At 38.9% G+C, this 19,119-nt stretch overlaps 2 protein-coding genes across 6 annotated transcripts; both read left to right on the forward strand.

Annotated features, from left to right (window-relative positions):
* The first annotated feature begins 4,437 nt into the window (after positions 1-4,437).
* LOC311028362 (uncharacterized protein) lies at positions 4,438-10,799 on the forward strand. The gene is made up of 2 exons (XM_084032875.1): positions 4,438-5,622; positions 6,189-10,799. The coding sequence occupies exons 1-2, from the start codon at positions 5,430-5,432 to the stop codon at positions 7,409-7,411; spliced, it is 1,416 nt and encodes a 471-aa protein (XP_083889001.1). The 5' UTR covers positions 4,438-5,429; the 3' UTR covers positions 7,412-10,799.
* LOC311028363 (uncharacterized protein) lies at positions 10,791-16,364 on the forward strand. Of its 5 annotated transcripts, none has more exons than XR_014598713.1 (3): positions 10,791-11,438; positions 11,869-14,281; positions 14,322-16,277. XR_014598713.1 is itself a non-coding variant. In XM_084032877.1 (3 exons), exons 1-3 carry the CDS (start codon positions 11,246-11,248, stop codon positions 16,275-16,277), a joined length of 1,212 nt encoding a protein of 403 aa, XP_083889003.1. In that variant the 5' UTR covers positions 10,791-11,245; the 3' UTR covers positions 16,278-16,364. The 5 variants fall into 5 exon arrangements, 4 of the variants coding, with proteins under 4 accessions (XP_083889003.1, XP_083889004.1, XP_083889005.1 ...); XM_084032877.1 differs by having other exon boundaries at positions 11,869-12,744; positions 16,135-16,364; XM_084032878.1 differs by having other exon boundaries at positions 11,869-12,324; positions 16,135-16,364.
* The last annotated feature ends 2,755 nt before the right edge of the window (positions 16,365-19,119 follow it).

Raw genomic sequence — 19,119 nt, forward strand, 5'->3', positions numbered from 1 at the left:
GACAGCGGAGACTCTTAGACGCTGTTCTCCTCCCGGAAGTCCGGATTCACAGAGCAGGTTCGTTCATCAACACATCCGGGTTTCTCAGCGTCTACATGACGTCCAGTGTTTAAACATTAAATGTTTTGTGACGCATTTAAACGTAGATAAAAAGCTTGAATCCAGAGACGTATTCGTGTTCTTCACCTGAACATGTCGGCATACCGTTTGAACTCAAATCGACGTCCATTGTGTTCGACTAACCGACCTAAACCGACTAGCATGCAAACGGCTATTTGGGTCACAGGGCGACCAGAAAGGATGTCTGATACCAAACTGAACGTCCTGTAACAGCCGACACCCCATCGATCCTAACTTCATTCATAAAACAAGCATTTTAAAAGTTGTCAGCTTGTTGTCTTGAAGACAGAACTTGAAATCATGACTTAATCCGTTTTACTAATCACCATAATTATGTAGTTATTTCGGCATACTTTTGATCTGTTTATTGCTATTAAATCACATTTCTGAAGTGTTGAAATGATGATATGACAGGTTATTAAGACATGTATGAATTTCATTACTCTCCACAGATGTTCAGCAGCTGTTGGTGAGAAAAGAAGAGGTTCCCTTAGAGCAGCAGGACTGGAGCTCCAGTGTAGACCAGGAAGGCCAGACAGAACCCCCACACATTGAAGATGACCAGGAGGAACTCTTGACCAGTCAGCAGGGAGAGCAGCTTCAAGGACTGGAGGAGGCTGATATCAAGTTCCCATTGACTCTTGTCCCTGTGAAGAGTGAAGAAGATGATGATGAAGAGGAGCCTCAGTCCTCAGGGCTGCCTTCAGCTGCAGCCAACAGCTCAACTGAACACATGGAAACAGAAGCTGATGAAGAGGACTGTGGAGGACCGGTACCAGTCAGGAACTCGCATTCATATTTACAACCAGATACTGAAGGCAAAGTTGGAAACTGTACTGATCCTGAGACTGATGACAGTGCTGATTGGCAGAAGACCAGAGAACCTCTATCAACTTTAAAGGCTTTGAAGAATGATGCAGTCCCTGACGGCGTGTTTAGGCGTAGTCCTGGTGTGAAACCATATAGATGCACTGAGTGTAGCAAAACATTTAGGACCAATAGAGATCTGAAGAACCACATAAGAACTCATACAGGAGAAAGACCTTTCAGCTGCTCAATTTGTAAGAAATCTTTTAAACATAGACCAAATTTACGGTTACACATAAGAACACATACAGGAGAAAAACCTTTTAGTTGCTCAGTTTGTAAGAGATCTTTTACACAGAAAATAAATTTACAGGTTCACATGAGAACCCACACAGGAGAAAAACCTTTCAGCTGCTCAGTTTGTAAGAGATCATTTACACAGAAAATAAATTTACAGTTACACATAAGAACACATACACGAGAAAGATCTTTCAACTGCTCAGTTTGTAAAATATCTTTTACACATAGACGAAAGTTACGGTTACACATAAGAACACATACAGGAGAAAAACCTTTCAGCTGCTCAGTTTGTAAGAAATCTTTTACACATAGACCAAATTTACGGGTCCACATGAGAGTCCACACAGGAGAAAAACCTTTCAGCTGCTCAGTTTGTAAGAAATCTTTTACACAGAGATCACATTTAAAGAGACACATGAGAACCCACACAGGAGAAAAACCTTTCAACTGCTCAATTTGTGAGAGATCTTTTACACAGAAAACCACTTTACAGTTACACATAAGAACACATACAGGAGAAAAACCTTTCAGCTGCTCAATTTGTGAGAAATCTTTTTCAGATGGGCGGAATTTGAAGTCACACATAAGAACTCACACAGGAGAGAACCAGAGAAGGCGTAGTCTGCCGGCTGGCGGTAAGACAATTAGTGCAATGAAGCCAAGTTAGCGCTTTGCTAACTGGACTCTGCAGGAGAACAAGTCTGAAGTGACCAGTTTCACTTAATCTGCACCATCAAAAGAAAGACCTCTCATCCCCCACAACAACGGGGCTAGTTAACACACTCTCTTCATGGGCCGTTACCAAACAGTAACTGTGTATTAGCATAGCATACCAGTACCCAGCCGAACACAGTACTGTTAAGCTCTGCCTTTGTAGTAGAGTAGAGTACATGTAGTCATTTGATTCATGTTTCCACTGAGATTTATTGTTGTCATTCCGTTGTAGTCATCATATTTGGGTAGTTGGCTTTCGAGTTGTGCTGATAGATGAGTATCTAAGGGATCAAGGATGGTCAGAGTGATTGCTAATCGCAGATACCTTTGTCAATGTTAAGATATTTGGTCCATTTTCTGTTACTGCATAATATTGTTATTGTTTTAACAATTGGTTAAATTGAATTAGCTTGGTTACAGTTTCACAGCAGTATGACATGCATATATACATGCATATATATAGCCAAATACACCTCCAGCCTGGTTGTAAATCAAGTATAACTAATGACTAGGGCTGTACCAAACACTTTGAAGCTTCTGAGCTCCGTTCATAACGTTCACAATCCAAATATTGTGATTATTATATTATGCCAGCATAGGTTTTCTCTGGGTACTCTGGCTTCCTCCCACAGTTCAAAGACATGGAGGAAAGGTTCATTGACTGGTTGTCTGTGTGTCTATGGGATGTTCATTTTTTAAGAAGTAATTGTATTGATTTCAATAATTATCTTTTGATATTATGTAATAACCAGACATGCGTCCTACCTGCATCCCCTGTTGAATGTGGTTCAGTATTTTCTTAGGTCTCTTTAAATATAATAAATGATTTGTTTTTCTTCAAACGTAGTTGGGAAGAGAAGTAAAAAGAAGCCAGTGACAAAGCATCATTTACAGACCTTACTCTCCTCTTATACATATCTTTATGAATTTCATGTTCCATCCAAACGTTTTTGTGATGATACAACGTTCCTTTTCATTCCCTTTGTTTTTAGTTTTATTGTCCTTTCTATCAACACACATTCTGGTTAATTGCCAGCCTGAACCAGCCTGTATTCCTAGAAACAATCAATTGGGTAGTTTTTTTAAAATTTCTTTTACTGTTTTTGTACTTTTCCTGTGTATTTTTATATTTAGTAGTTTTCATGGTATATTTTCGATGATTAATGGGATTATTTTATTTTGCTTTATTATGATCATCACATACTTGTCTGGTAGAAATGCATACTCATGCTTCGTAGACCTCTGTGAACACGAGCCTTCGAGGTGCATTTTCATTGATACAAAGAAAGTATCCGTCATTACACTGCAACAAATTATTTTATGTTTTTATTCATGTTTCTTATGGAAATGATGTTGCTGCACATCACCTCTTCTGTACCACAGATGTTCTAATATCACATCCATGTTCTGGACCTCCTAAGCTTCCGTAGGCTCTTCTGCCCCTCACACTCCCGTTTTGCTTTGCTGTGGGCAAGTTGTGCTGACAAATTCCTTTCTGCTAATTTTAAGTTTCTTGTTCTGTCATTTATTAGTTCCTTACTTTCCTTGACATTTTACATGTTTATCATTTCAGGGCCTGTGTCGAGACATTTAGGCAGAATAATATCATGAAAGTCACAGTTTTGATATTGTGACTATGAAGCAGGATTTGAGATTAGTGACATAACTTCAGTTGTTTGCTTTGTTGTTTGCAAACCGCTAATTAGGAATGAGCGTATTGATCCGCAAATATCGATACTTCCGATCTGGGGGTGTTTTTTAGAATCGATCTTTACATCAAAATATCGATTCCAAGTCCACTTTTACAAGAAATATTAATACTTTTATGACACAGACTCTCTAATCAATTTTATAGAAGTAAAAATTGAAACCTGTGGTCAATATTTGTGCCAGATATGGAACTACTTTTCCTTCTGGCTTCCTTCCTGTCTGACTTGGCCACGCTCAGCAGCTCGCGCGCGTCGCATGCATACATGCCAGCAGTCGTCCGAGACAGCTGGGAGACCACTCTGTCTGGTCCAAAAATAATTATATTGAAGTCAGAGCAGCTGTTCTTATTTTCTCTTTTTTTGTATTTATTTTAAATGTGATTTGCACATATTTTCAGTTGACTTGTTGATTTGCACAGATTGTCTTTAATTGCTCTGATTAAAGAGAAAACACAATCTGATATTTGGCAGCTTGTTTAATTCTTATACAGAGGTATAAAAGACATTTTTCATAATCACATTCACAAGTTTTCATTGTAAAAGTCATAATTTCCATATGCACAAGTAGGACATCAAGAAGTATCGGTATTGGTATCGGGATACTAGCCTTGGTATCACCTGGGGTGCAGTCGAATAGTCTTTTTTGCTTAGGAAGGTTCCTAACTGAAGAAGTGACCCGGAAGTAAACAAGTGGCCGCCATGATAAGAGCTGTTCGAATTCTCTAAATACATAGGAAAGGAGCTCCAATGCTTCCTTTCAGAGCTCCTTTAGCATAGGATGCAACGGACCTTCCTATGCGATAGGAAAGGAGATTACGCCGACCCACAATTCTTTGCGAGAGCAACATTTAAAGTGCCGCACACCTCGGCCGTTAATGAAAACAAACGATATGTGCATTTACATATTTAACAGTTACTTTCATGCAGACATATAGTAATTGGAATCGTGATAATAAATGTGTGGACAGTGATAATAATTGAATGTTTTTTTATTTATTTATTTCAATCATGTTACAATGTTTGACAAAAACGAAACTAAAACCACAAATGAAAAGTAAATAAAACAACGGTCAAACAGAAAGGAGGAGCTGCTGGACCTGAAGCCGGTCAGTGAACCAGCTGTTTATAAAACCAACATGTGGAGAAGTGGACGATGCGCTTTTTGTAGTCCATTTTTGTAGTTTCTCCAGCGCAGACGCACGTCAATCGCCGGTGCCGATCATCAGCTGTCAATCATCAGCGGCCGCGTTATAATGACGTAGCTTAGTGAAAGTCCGGTCGGATTCTCTGAGCACCGCGGCCGACTTTTCCTAAGTCCTTTTGAGTTCTCCTATCGCCTTTCCTTAACCCCGTGACGTTTTCCCCAGAGGTCAAGGAATAGGAGATAGGAATAGGAGTTAGGACCTTATTTTTTGACTATTCGACTGCACCCCTGGTATTGGATCGAAAGGAAAAATAGTGGTATTGCACATCCCTACCGGTAATGATCCCGAAGAAGAAGTTCCAGAGGACCCGGATGTATTACTCTTTTAGCAACATGGCGCCCGGCGTTATTAGAACCAGCAGCGTGTCTTCGTGGTGTTGAGAAAGTGTCTGTTAGCTTCACCAGTACTGATCCATCAGAGTCTCTTTGTGTCTGGATAAACCCGTCTGGATGGACTTTGTACTCTTCACCTTTTATTCTGAAGGTTTGACCTCTGACTCATCTCCCGGTAGCATACGAAGCTAGTTAGCTTAGCATGCTAGCTGTAGACGGTTTTAACGGAGTTTGTGGAGAACATGAGTAAAGTCCAAATGCTGAGAGCGTTGGTGGAGCAGCGACTAGCTGCGGCTGCTGAAGAGATATTTGGGCTGTTTGAAGGAACGATAGCAGAGTACGAGGAGGAACTTTCTCGTTCTAAAGAGGAGAACGAGCGACAGCGGAGACTCTTAGACGCTGTTTTCCTCCCGGAAGTCCGGATTCACAGAGCAGGTTCGTTCACTTCTCTCGCTGTTCACTCGTTTTATACTGACACCAGTCTCCTGAATGGTCGATCAATCTGGTCATCAACCCACCTTCTAACTTATGAAGGTAAACGTGCAAGAAATACAGTATTATCCCCGGGTGGTATTGGAACTTTTCCTGCATTAAACGATCCGAGTACATCTTCCCCCGCTGGTTACTCGATGCCGATATCCAGAAAACGAGTCTATAATTGGGGGGATCACTTTTAAAACAACAGTTTTAAAAGTGATCTGACACAGTGAAAATAACAAGAGTTTCATAACTCTAGGTTGTGTATATATATAAATGATAATTATTTTAAGATTCTACAATTGATGTTTCGTTGTGTTGTTTAGCTCAATGTACACAGAGGGAAGGTTAAACCTTGGATTGAGTTGGTGAATAAGTTGTTAGAAGCCAGGATCCCCACAAAACAGTAGCTGTTTTATTATGTATTATTAATCACCATAGCCATTAATTTTATGAAAAAGTAACACACTGTGTCTTCAGCTGTTTTACTGAAATGTGTCTGTGTGTTTACTGTTTTCCTGCAGACGTCCAACAGCTGTTGGAGAGTAAAGAACAGGTTCCCTTTGAACAACAGGACTGGAGCTCCAGTCCGGACCGGGAGGATCTTGAACCTCAACACATTAAAGAGGAACCGGAGAAACTCTGGACCAGCCAGGAGGGAGAACAGCTTCAAGGGTTGGAGGAGGCTGATATCAAGATCCCATTGACTTTTGTCCCTGTGAAGAGTGAAGACGATGAAGAAAAGCCTCAGCCCTCAGGGCTTGCTTCAGCTGCGACCAACACCACATTTGGATTAATTAAAATAGAAGCTGATGAAGAGGACTGTGGAGGACCAGAACCAGCCAGAAGCTCGGAGTCACCTGGGTCTGATGACAGTGCTGATTGGCAGGAGACCAGAGAACCTCAGTCAGGTTTAAAGGCTTTGAAGAATGATGAAGTCCCAGACAGTGTTTTTAGATGTAGTCCTGGTGAGAAACCATTGAGATGCTCTGAATGTAGGAAAACATTTAGCCACAATGGCGATCTGAAGAGACACATTAGAACTCATACAGGAGAAAGGCCTTTCAGCTGCTCAATTTGTGAGAAATCTTTTACACAGAATGGAGGTTTACAGAGACACATGATAACTCATAGAGTAGAAAAACCTTTCAGCTGCTCATTTTGTAGGAAGTCTTTTAAAGGGACTCAACATTTACAGAGACACATGGTAAGTCATACAGGAGAAAAACCTTTCAGCTGTACAGTTTGTAAGAAATCTTTTAAACTGACTCAACATTTACAGAGACACATGAGAACTCATACAGGAGAGAAGCCTTTCAGCTGCTCAGTTTGTGGTAAAGGTTTCACTGCAAATGAAGATCTGAAAGCACACATGAGAACTCATACAGGAGAAAAACCTTACAGCTGCTTAGTTTGTGAGAAATCTTTTACATGGCGTGGAAATTATCTGAAACACGTGAAAATCCACACAGGTGAGAAGCCTTTCAGCTGCTCAGTTTGTGAGAAATCTTTCACACAAAGTGGAGGTTTACAGATACACATGAGAACTCATACAGGAGAAAAACCTTTCAGCTGCTCAGTTTGTCAGAAATCTTTCACACAGAGTCAACATTTACACTTACACATGCGAACTCATACAGGAGAAAAACCTTTCAGCTGCTCATTTTGTAATAGATCTTTTACACGGCGTCAGCATTTACAGAGACACATGGGATCTCACACAGGAGAAACACCTTTCAAATTATGAAATATTTGTCTTCGTCTAACATAACAGAGCAGCTATGACACTGTTGGAAGAGAGCTGTCTCTCTCCCACTATGTGTGGGTCAGTATCATATTTATGGCGGCATCTTGGCTAACGTATTCGCTGGATGCCCCTTTCAATTCAAACAGCGAAAGCGACATGCCTTACCTTAACAAAACAGAGGATAGGTTGATAATTGGTCAGGGGCCCGTTCCAGAAAGCAGGTTTTCCTGAAACTCTGAGTTTGTTAACCCTGAGAAAAGCGATACTCTGAGTTTTCCGTTACAGAAAGAGAGGCAACTCAACCTTTAGGTCAGTTACCATAGTAACTGACTCTGTGAACCTAACCTGCTCGCTGGCAGGTTAGGTTCAACAAACCCTGAGTTTCTCCCTACATGTCTCCGCCTTTTTCCGGAATCTGAGACCAACTCTGAAAAAAATTGCTGTTGTTTCCTCGTCCACCTAATCGATATGGAAATAAAAGTTATTCTAGCAGCATAACGTCCGGAGAGGATTTTGATTACTTAGAAGAAAATTACAGTTTTTCCTACCGATCACATATCTAAACAATATTCTCCAACATTTTCGACATTTCATATCGCGGACATAATGCAGATTCTTTGCAGAGCTCTTAAGATTTTTGGCAAACGGGAGTTTTCTGAAAAAGGAATTTCTTTGTTGAAATAGACGTTTATATTTACTGTTTAGTATGTGGAATATGATTAAAATCATGTGCCTTAGTATACGTATTTGTGCGATATTCTTATGCTTAATTTTCAGCTGAAGCAACTTTCTTTTGTGCCTGGGGGATTACACCTATATGAAAATGATTAATTGCGCTTCTTTGGGAACTACAGGAGTTGAACCCCTGTCGCCTGCACCGAAGGCAGCGTTGCTAACCATTACACCACAGTATCACTCTACGAGGCTGAAAATTAAGAGTTATGGAACGGGCCCCAAGATTGCTCTGACAGTCATGGTTTGTGTGTGGATTGTACTACATGCAACATTTGTTGCAAGTTAAGGTTGTCACAGTTTGTCTCAAGATTTGCCTGGTGTCATCAGGTCAAAAGATGTACATTTCTTAGTTTTCAGTCCTAACAATGTGATGGAAATTCTCTTTTCTCATGTAGTCCTCTTGTAAAACCCTACGCTTTGTTAAAAACAATGTATACCTGTGTGTCTGCATATTGTAAGTGCTTAAGGACAGACAGGAAGATCTGATATACGTGTGTGTGTGTGTGTGTGTGTGTGTGTCACAAGCGATCATAAGATAGAACAACCCAGAAATGTATTTGTTTATTGGTTTATTTGTTTATTTATTAGGATCCCCATTAGCCATCACTCTGTTGTGGGAGTAATGGCTATTCTTCCTGGGGTCCTTACACAAAATTAAATACATAATAAAAACATACATAGTAACAACTAGAATCCTCTATGGTAGTTACAATGGAGAAAGAAAAAAATATATATACAAAATTGAATTCAATACTTTACCACCAAGTGGACTACTCATTTCAATTGGAAGAAATTACTAAGAACAATTTAAAATTTTGCAAACACAGAACAACACCTAAGCTTACAAAACAAAAGCAAACAAAAATTAACCAACATAACAAAAAAAAAAAAAAACAAGAAGTCAGATTTTATACTATCAACTTTCTAACACCATCTTTTTTAGTTTGTTTTTAAAAGTACTTCTGCTTTCCAGTGATACTAGCTCCAATGGTAGCTTGTTCCACTCTGCAACAGCTCTGTACATAACTGTTCTCCTAAGTGTGTTGGTTCTCGGCAGAGGTAATGTGAATCTGTTTACTGCTTGTCTTGTCTCATGGTTATGTCTGTTTTTAGTTGGCATTAGCTGTAAATATAAGCAGTTAGGTTTACTAACTGTATATATATTCTTTAAAAACAAAATGTCAGTCTGTCTCTTACCATTAGCCACGACAATCTGTCATGCATTTCTAAAACATTCTCCCTTATGGAGCACTGCAGTACAAGGCGAGCTGCTCTATTTTGGGTTAACTGAAGTTTTGACATATCTTTTTGTGATGCACAAGACCAGACTGTCGGACAATAGTCCAGATGCGAGAGGACAAGAGACTGAGTAACAATTTTTAAAGATGACTCATCTAAGAGACTAGTACTTTTTTTAATAATGGAGATACCCCTACTCATCCTTGCGACTATGTTGCCAATATGAGATGTCCATGACCATGTTTCATCTATCGTAACCCGAGCAGTTTAGCCTCCCTGACCTGTTCAATCTCAGTATCATTCAGGGAGAGAGATAGTTTGTGATCCAACTTTAAGGCATATCTGGATCCTAGCATTAGACATTTGGTTTTAGAACCATTTAATTTCATTTTATTTTCATTGACCCATTCCGAAACCAACATGATTTCCTTTTGAAGTGTATTATTGACCTGCTCAGAGCCTTTTCATTTTTCATCATTTATGAAAATTGAGTAGAGGAGCGGTCCTAGGCAGCTGCCCTGGGGAATACCACATTCCAGTGTAATTAAATGTGATATTGAGCCATTAAAACCAACACATTGCTGCCTGTCTGACAGATAACTTTTTAGTAACTCTGTGGCAGTGCCCCTCACACTCCCGTTTTGCTTTGCTGTGGGCAAGTTGTGTTGACAAATTCCTTTCTGCTAATTTTAAGTTTCATGTTCTGTCATTTATTAGTTCCTTACTTTCCTTGACATTTTACATGTTTATCATTTCAGGGCCTGTGTCGAGACATTTAGGCAGAATAATATCATGAAAGTCACAGTTTTGATATTGTGACTATGAAGCAGGATTAGAGATTAGTGACATAACTTCAGTTGTTTGCTTTGTTGTTTGCAAACCGCTAATTAGGAATGAGCGTATTGATCCGCAAATATCGATACTTCCGATCTGGGGGTGTTTTTTAGAATCGATCTTTACATCAAAATATCGATTCCAAGTCCACTTTTACAAGAAATATTAATACTTTTATGACACAGACTCTCTAATCAATTTTATAGAAGTAAAAATTGAAACCTGTGGTCAATATTTGTGCCAGATATGGAACTACTTTTCCTTCTGGCTTCCTTCCTGTCTGACTTGGCCACGCTCAGCAGCTCGCGCGCGTCGCATGCACACATGCCAGCAGTCGTCCGAGACAGCTGGGAGACCACTCTGTCTGGTCCAAAAATAATTATATTGAAGTCAGAGCAGCTGTTCTTATTTTCTCTTTTTTTATATTTATTTTAAATGTGATTTGCACATATTTTCAGTTGACTTGTTGATTTGCACAGATTGTCTTTAATTGCTCTGATTAAAGAGAAAACACAATCTGATATTTGGCAGCTTGTTTAATTCTTATACAGAGGTATAAAAGACATTTTTCATAATCACATTCACAAGTTTTCATTGTAAAAGTCATAATTTCCATATGCACAAGTAGGACATCAAGAAGTATCGGTATTGGTATCGGGATACTAGCCTTGGTATCACCTGGTATTGGATCGAAAGGAAAAAATAGTGGTATTGCACATCCCTACCGGTAATGATCCCGAAGAAGAAGTTCCAGAGGACCCGGATGTTTTCCTCTTTTAGCAACATGGCGCCCGGCGTTATTAGAACCAGCAGCGTGTCTTCGTGGTGTTGAGAAAGTGTCTGTTAGCTTCACCAGTACTGATCCATCAGAGTATCTGTGTGTCTGGATAAACCCGTCTGGATGGACTTTGTACTCTTCACCTTTTATTCTGAAGGTTTGACCTCTGACTCATCTCCCGGTAGCATACGAAGCTAGTTAGCTTAGCATGCTAGCTGGAGACGGTTTTAACGGGGTTTGTGGAGAAAATGAGTAAAGTCCAAATGCTGAGAGCGTTGGTGGAGCAGCGACTAGCTGCGGCTGCTGAAGAGATATTTGGGCTGTTTGAAGGAACGATAGCAGAGTACGAGGAGGAACTTTCTCGTTCTAAAGAGGAGAACGAGCGACAGCGGAGACTCTTAGACGCTGTTTTCCTCCCGGAAGTCCGGATTCACAGAGCAGGTTCGTTCACTTCTCTCGCTGTTCACTCGTTTTATACTGACACCAGTCTCCTGAATGGTCGATCAATCTGGTCATCAACCCACCTTCTAACTTATGAAGGTAAATAAACAACAGTTTTAAAAGTGATCTGACAGTGAAAATAACAAGAGTTTCATAACTCTAGGTTGTGTATATATATATAAATGAAAACTATTTTAAGATTCTCCAATTGATGTTTCGTTGTGTTGTTTAGCTCAGTGTACACAGAGGGAAGGTTAAACCTTGGATTGAGTTGGTGAATAAGTTGTTAGAAGCCAGGATCCCCACAAAACAGTAGCTGTTTTATTATGTATTATTAATCACCATAGCCATTAATTTTATGAAAAAGTAACACACTGTGTCTTCAGCTGTTTTACTGAAATGTGTCTGTGTGTTTACTGTTTTCCGGCAGACGTCCAACAGCTGTTGGAGAGTAAAGAACAGGTTCCCTTTGAACAACAGGACTGGAGCTCCAGTCCGGACCGGGAGGATCTTGAACCTCAACACATTAAAGAGGAACCGGAGAAACTCTGGACCAGCCAGGAGGGAGAGCAGCTTCAAGGGTTGGAGGAGGCTGATATCAAGATCCCATTGACTTTTGTCCCTGTGAAGAGTGAAGACGATGATGATGACGATGAAGAAAAGCCTCAGCCCTCAGGGCTTGCTTCAGCTGCGACCAACACCACATTTGGATTAATTAAAATAGAAGCTGATGAAGAGGACTGTGGAGGACCAGAACCAGCCAGAAGCTCGGAGTCACCTGGGTCTGATGACAGTGCTGATTGGCAGGAGACCAGAGAACCTCGGTCAGGTTTAAAGGCTTTGAAGAATGATGAAGTCCCAGACAGTGTTTTTAGATGTAGTCCTGGTGAGAAACCATTGAGATGCTCTGAATGTAGGAAAACATTTAGCCACAATGGCGATCTGAAGAGACACATTAGAACTCATACAGGAGAAAGGCCTTTCAGCTGCTCAATTTGTGAGAAATCTTTTACACAGAATGGAGGTTTACAGAGACACATGATAACTCATAGAGTAGAAAAACCTTTCAGCTGCTCATTTTGTAGGAAATCTTTTAAAGGGACTCAACATTTACAGAGACACATGAGAACTCATACAGGAGAGAAGCCTTTCAGCTGCTCAGTTTGTGGTAAAGGTTTCACTGCAAATGAAGATCTGAAAGCACACATGAGAACTCATACAGGAGAAAAACCTTACAGCTGCTTAGTTTGTGAGAAATCTTTTACATGGCGTGGAAATTATCTGAAACACGTGAAAATCCACACAGGTGAGAAGCCTTTCAGCTGCTCAGTTTGTGAGAAATCTTTCACACAAAGTGGAGGTTTACAGATACACATGAGAACTCATACAGGAGAAAAACCTTTCAGCTGCTCAGTTTGTCAGAAATCTTTCACACAGAGTCAACATTTACACTTACACATGCAAACTCATACAGGAGAAAAACCTTTCAGCTGCTCATTTTGTAATAGATCTTTTACACGGCGTCAGCATTTACAGAGACACATGGGATCTCACACAGGAGAAACACCTTTCAAATTATGAAATATTTGTCTTCGTCTAACATAACAGAGCAGCTATGACACTGTTGGAAGAGAGCTGTCTCTCTCCCACTATGTGGGGGTCAGTATCATATTTATGGCAGCATCTTATTCGTAACGCATCTTATTCGTAACGCTAACGTATTCGCTGGATGCCCCTTTCAATTCAAACAGCGAAAGCGACATGCACGCTTACCTTAACAAAACAGAGGATAGGTTGATAATTGGTCAGGGGCCCGTTCCAGAAAGCAGGTTTTCCTGAAACTCTGAGTTTGTTAACCCTGAGAAAAGCGATACTCTGAGTTTTCCGTTACAGAAAGAGAGGCAACTCAACCTTTAGGTCAGTTACCATAGTAACTGACTCTGTGAACCTAACCTGCTCGCTGGCAGGTTTGCTTCAACAAACCCTGAGTTTCTCCCTACATGTCTCCGCCTTTTTCCGGAATCTGAGACCAACTCTGAAAAAAATTGCTGTTGTTTCCTCGTCCACCTAATCGATATGGAAATAAAAGTTATTCTAGCAGCATAACGTCCGGAGAGGATTTTGATTACTTAGAAGAAAATTACAGTTTTTCCTACCGATCACATATCTAAACAATATTCTCGACATTTCATATCGCGGACATAATGCAGATTCTTTGCAGAGCTCTTAAGATTTTTGGCAAACGGGAGTTTTCTGAAAAAGGAATTTCTTTGTTGAAATAGACGTTTATATTTACTGTTTAGTATGTGGAATATGATTAAAATCATGTGCCTTAGTATACGTATTTGTGCGATATTCTTATGCTTAATTTTCAGCTGAAGCAACTTTCTTTTGTGCCTGGGGGATTACACCTATATGAAAATGATTAATTGCGCTTCTTTGGGAACTACAGGAGTTAAACCCCTGTCGCCTGCACCGAAGGCAGCGTTGCTAACCATTACACCACAGTATCACTCTACGAGGCTGAAAATTAAGAGTTATGGAACGGGCCCCAAGATTGCTCTGACAGTCATGGTTTGTGTGTGGATTGTACTACATGCAACATTGGTTGCAAGTAAGGTTGTCACAGTTTATCTCAAGATTTGCCTGGTGTCATCAGGTCAAAAGATGTACATTTCTTAGTTTTCAGTCCTAACAATGTGATGGAAATTCTCTTTTCTCATGTAGTCCTCTTGTAAAACCCTACGCTTTGTTAAAAACAATGTATACCTGTGTGTCTGCATATTGTAAGTGCTTAAGGACAGACAGGAAGATCTGATATACGTGTGTGTGTGTGTGTGTGTGTGTGTGTGTGTGTGTGTGTGTGTGTGTGTGTGTCACAAGCGATCATAAGATAGAACAACCCAGAAATGTATTTGTTTATTGGTTTATTTGTTTATTTATTAGGATCCCCATTAGCCATCACTCTGTTGTGGGAGTAATGGCTATTCTTCCTGGGGTCCTTACACAAAATTAAATACATAATAAAAACATACATAGTAACAACTAGAATCCTCTATGGTAGTTACAATGGAGAAAGAAAAAAATATATATACAAAATTGAATTCAATACTTTACCACCAAGTGGACTACTCATTTCAATTGGAAGAAATTACTAAGAACAATTTAAAATTTTGCAAACACAGAACAACACCTAAGCTTACAAAACAAAAGCAAACAAAAATTAACCAACATAACAAAACAAAACAAAAACAAGAAGTCAGATTTTATACTATCAACTTTCTAACACCATCTTTTTTAGTTTGTTTTTAAAAGTACTTCTGCTTTCCAGTGATACTAGCTCCAATGGTAGCTTGTTCCACTCTGCAACAGCTCTGTACATAACTGTTCTCCTAAGTGTGTTGGTTCTCGGCAGAGGTAATGTGAATCTGTTTACTGCTTGTCTTGTCTCATGGTTATGTCTGTTTTTAGTTGGCATTAGCTGTAAATATAAGCAGTTAGGTTTACTAACTGTATATATATTCTTTAAAAACAAAATGTCAGTCTGTCTCTTACCATTAGCCACGACAATCTGTCATGCATTTCTAAAACATTCTCCCTTATGGAGCACTGCAGTACAAGGCGAGCTGCTCTATTTTGGGTTAACTGAAGTTTTGACATATCTTTTTGTGATGCACAAGACCAGACTGTCGGACAATAGTCCAGATGCGAGAGGACAAGAGACTGAGTAACAATTTTTAAAGATGACTCATCTAAGAGACTAGTACTTTTTTTAATAATGGAGATACCCCTACTCATCCTTGCGACTATGTTGCCAATATGAGATGTCCATGACCATGTTTCATCTATCGTAACCCGAGCAGTTTAGCCTCCCTGACCTGTTCAATCTCAGTATCATTCAGGGAGAGAGATAGTTTGTGATCCAACTTTAAGGCATATCTGGATCCTAGCATTAGACATTTGGTTTTAGAACCATTTAATTTCATTTTATTTTCATTGACCCATTCCGAAACCAACATGATTTCCTTTTGAAGTGTATTATTGACCTGCTCAGAGCCTTTTCATTTTTCATCATTTATGAAAATTGAGTAGAGGAGCGGTCCTAGGCAGCTGCCCTGGGGAATACCACATTCCAGTGTAATTAAATGTGATATTGAGCCATTAAAACCAACACATTGCTGCTGCTGTTGTAACCAACAGTCCGTTAAAGATATTAAGGCAGTTGCTGTTGAGTGGTTCACTCTATATGCATGCTGGAAGTCTGTATTTAAGCTTAAATCACTAAAATACTGTTGGATCTGCTTATAGATAATGCCTTCAAAAAGTTTACCTATTACTGGTAAAATGCTAATAGGTCTGCTGTTTGGGCCTGCAAAAGGTTCCTTACAGTTCTTTGGGAGAGGTGTTACCTTTGCTATTTTCCAACGCTGAGGGTACACCTTCTCTTTAAAACATAGGTTAAAAATATAGGCTAGAGGCTTGGCTACAAATTCTGCTGACAGTCGTAATAGTTTACCATCCAGATCATCAATCCCACTAGGCTTGTCTGTTTTTAAGGAGAGAAGAAGCTTTCTAATTTCATCAGCATTAGTGACTCTGAATTCAAATTCAAAATTCAAATTCAAATAAATCACTGTGTGCTGATCATCTTGTACCATCATGTGATAACAACATGCAACTCACCCATTTCCTGAAGGTGCAGTTATCAGTATGTATAAAACGGTGACACACTCGTCCCTACCAGAGATGAGGCCAATGACGGTGGTGACAACAACCAACTTCAGGAGCCTGATGAAACTACATGAACAAAAAACGATCAAACCCTACGGGTTCCAATGACTAATGTTTTGTTTTGTGCAAGAGCAAATAAATACTGGAAAATAATTAATTTTGTCGTTTCTTTCCAAGCCCTTCCCACATCGCTTACATATGACTCCATTTATTTTCAATGATCCTGATGGGGTCCAGGTGGACTTCTGGAGGTCGGTGGTCCAGTACTACAGGGAATGCACATCAGAAAGAAGACCACTGATCTCCACGATCCAACTGTCGTGCTGCTCTTTTTCTTTTTTCATGAAGTAAGTCGTTGACTCCTTTTATTTTTGGTGTGTGAATTTTCCCAATGAATATGTATTAAAAAAGGCATCACTCAGTGTGCGAGGTTTCTGTGCGCAACAAAGTTTGTCAATTGACGGACGAACAAAAACTAATGTGAAACAATAAGCCTGTCATCTCTGTGTTAGAAATACAAGGTGTGTCATGTGAGCGTATGAACAGGTTGAAATGAGAGCCCTGTGTAACCGTTCTGTCACAATAAGGGCAATACATTATTTCTTAATCTGATGAACCTATGAACCATTCTTAGTCTGGCCCCTCACCTGAGACCAATTTGCCATGGGAAACCCTTCCAGGAGCACAAAGCTCCAGACAACACAGCCCTCAGGGTCATAGGGACACACAAACCGACCGCTCCACCGCGGTAAGGTGATGGTTCCCAGTGTTTTTGTTAATGTTGTGTTTTTGTTAATGTGTTTTTGTTCATGTCATGTTTTTGTTCATGTCATGTTTTTGTTCATGTCATGTTTTTGTTAATGTGTTTTTGTTTATGTCATGTTTTTGTTCATGTCATGTTTTTGTTAATGTCATGTTTTTGTTAATGTGTTTTTGTTAATGTCATGTTTTTGTTCATGTCATGTTTTTGTTAATGTCATGTTTTTGTTAATGTGTTTTTGTTCATGTCACGTTTTTGTTAATGTGTTTTTATTAATGTGTTTTTGTTAATGTCACGTTTTTGTTAATGTCATGTTTTTGTTAATGTGTTTTTATTAATGTGTTTTTGTTAATGTCATGTTTTTGTTCATGTCATGTTTTTGTTAATGTGTTTTTGTTCATGTCATGTTTTTGTTAATGTGTTTTTATTAATGTGTTTTTGTTAATGTGTTTTTGTTAATGTGTTTTTGTTAATGTCACGTTTTTGTTCATGTCATGTTTTTGTTAATGTGTTTTTATTAATGTGTTTTTGTTAATGTCATGTTTTTGTTCATGTCATGTTTTTGTTAATGTGTTTTTGTTCATGTCATGTTTTTGTTAATGTGTTTTTATTAATGTGTTTTTGTTAATGTCACGTTTTTGTTCATGTCATGTTTTTGTTAATGTGTTTTTGTTTATGTCATGTTTTTGTTAATGTGTTTTTATTAATGTGTTTTTGTTCATGTGTTTTTGTTAATGTGTTTTTGTTAATGTCATGTTTTTGTTAATGTCATGTTTTTGTTAATGTGTTTTTGTTCATGTCATGTTTTTTTTAATCTGTTTTTGTTAATGTCATGTTTTTGTTAATGTGTTTTTATTAATGTGTTTTTGTTAATGTCATGTTTTTGTTAATGTCATGTTTTTGTTAATGTGTTTTTATTAATGTGTTTTTGTTAATGTCATGTTTTTGTTCATGTCATGTTTTTGTTAATGTGTTTTTGTTCATGTCATGTTTTTGTTAATGTGTTTTTATTAATGTGTTTTTGTTAATGTCACGTTTTTGTTCATGTCGTGTTTTTGTTAATGTGTTTTTGTTAATGTCATGTTTTTGTTAATGTCATGTTTTTGTTAATGTGTTTTTGTTCATGTCATGTTTTTGTTAATGTGTTTTTGTTAATGTCATGTTTTTGTTAATGTGTTTTTATTAATGTGTTTTTGTTCATGTCATGTTTTTGTTAATATTGTCATGTTTTTGTTAATGTGATCGTGTTTTGTTAATGTGGTTCAATTCAATTCAATAGTCAATATAATTTCAAAGTCCCAACATCACCCAGGGGCAAGCGTTACAGCAACAGTGACGAGAATAAACTGCCTTAATAGGCTTTTAGGCAGAAATCTGGTGCAGCCCAGCGTGCGAGCTTCATTCCCGGTCGGAGACATGTAACCATAGTTAGCTGTGTCAACTTCATGATTGTAAAAGAATCACAAAATGTATTCAACCTGACAGAGTGAAATCTTACCCTCACATGGAAGCGTTATTGACGTTACAGAGTTGTCCAACACTGTGCATGTGTTAAAAGAATACTTGATAATGCTAGTAAAAATGCATATCCAACAAGCCAATAAAGCCTGTAAACATTTTGATGAATTCACAATGCTTCACTCAGAGTTTAGCTGTCTATTAGGGCTGAAGTCGGATCCAGACGCTGGCTGCAAGCGTGCTAGGTAGGGAGGGGCATGCATGCTGCCCTCTCCACCCCTTTTGCAGTCATAGTCACCATGGCAACCGGGCCAGGCCCTCTGTGTGTCACGAAAAGGTGGAGAAAGTGGGAGTTCCCTGCAAAAAGATGTAAGATTAAAATCCTACATTAAAAAGTATAGAGGTATTACAAATGAAAGTCCATCAACAACGGGCATGTATATGAATCTATATAGATTTATTGATGATTGATAAATATCACCATATTCACCCTCACACCTGCAGGTCCTTCTGTTCTTTTATTTTGTTTTCGGTCGGGGCAAATAGATAAAAAAAAATAGAGAAATAGATTATAGATAAGTAGAGATAAAAAGTAGAGAAAATAAATCCTTGAGTTTGTGTCTTTCCATGCCTTACCCACATTTGTTACATACAAAATATATTTCACAAGCTTGCAGGCTTTTATTTTGTAGGTTGCCAACCAAGTGGGTGGCAAGAAGTAGATGGACCTGC

Source organism: Eutrigla gurnardus (genome assembly GCF_963514095.1).
Source record: "Eutrigla gurnardus genome assembly, chromosome: 17".
NCBI lineage: Eukaryota > Metazoa > Chordata > Actinopteri > Perciformes > Triglidae > Eutrigla > Eutrigla gurnardus.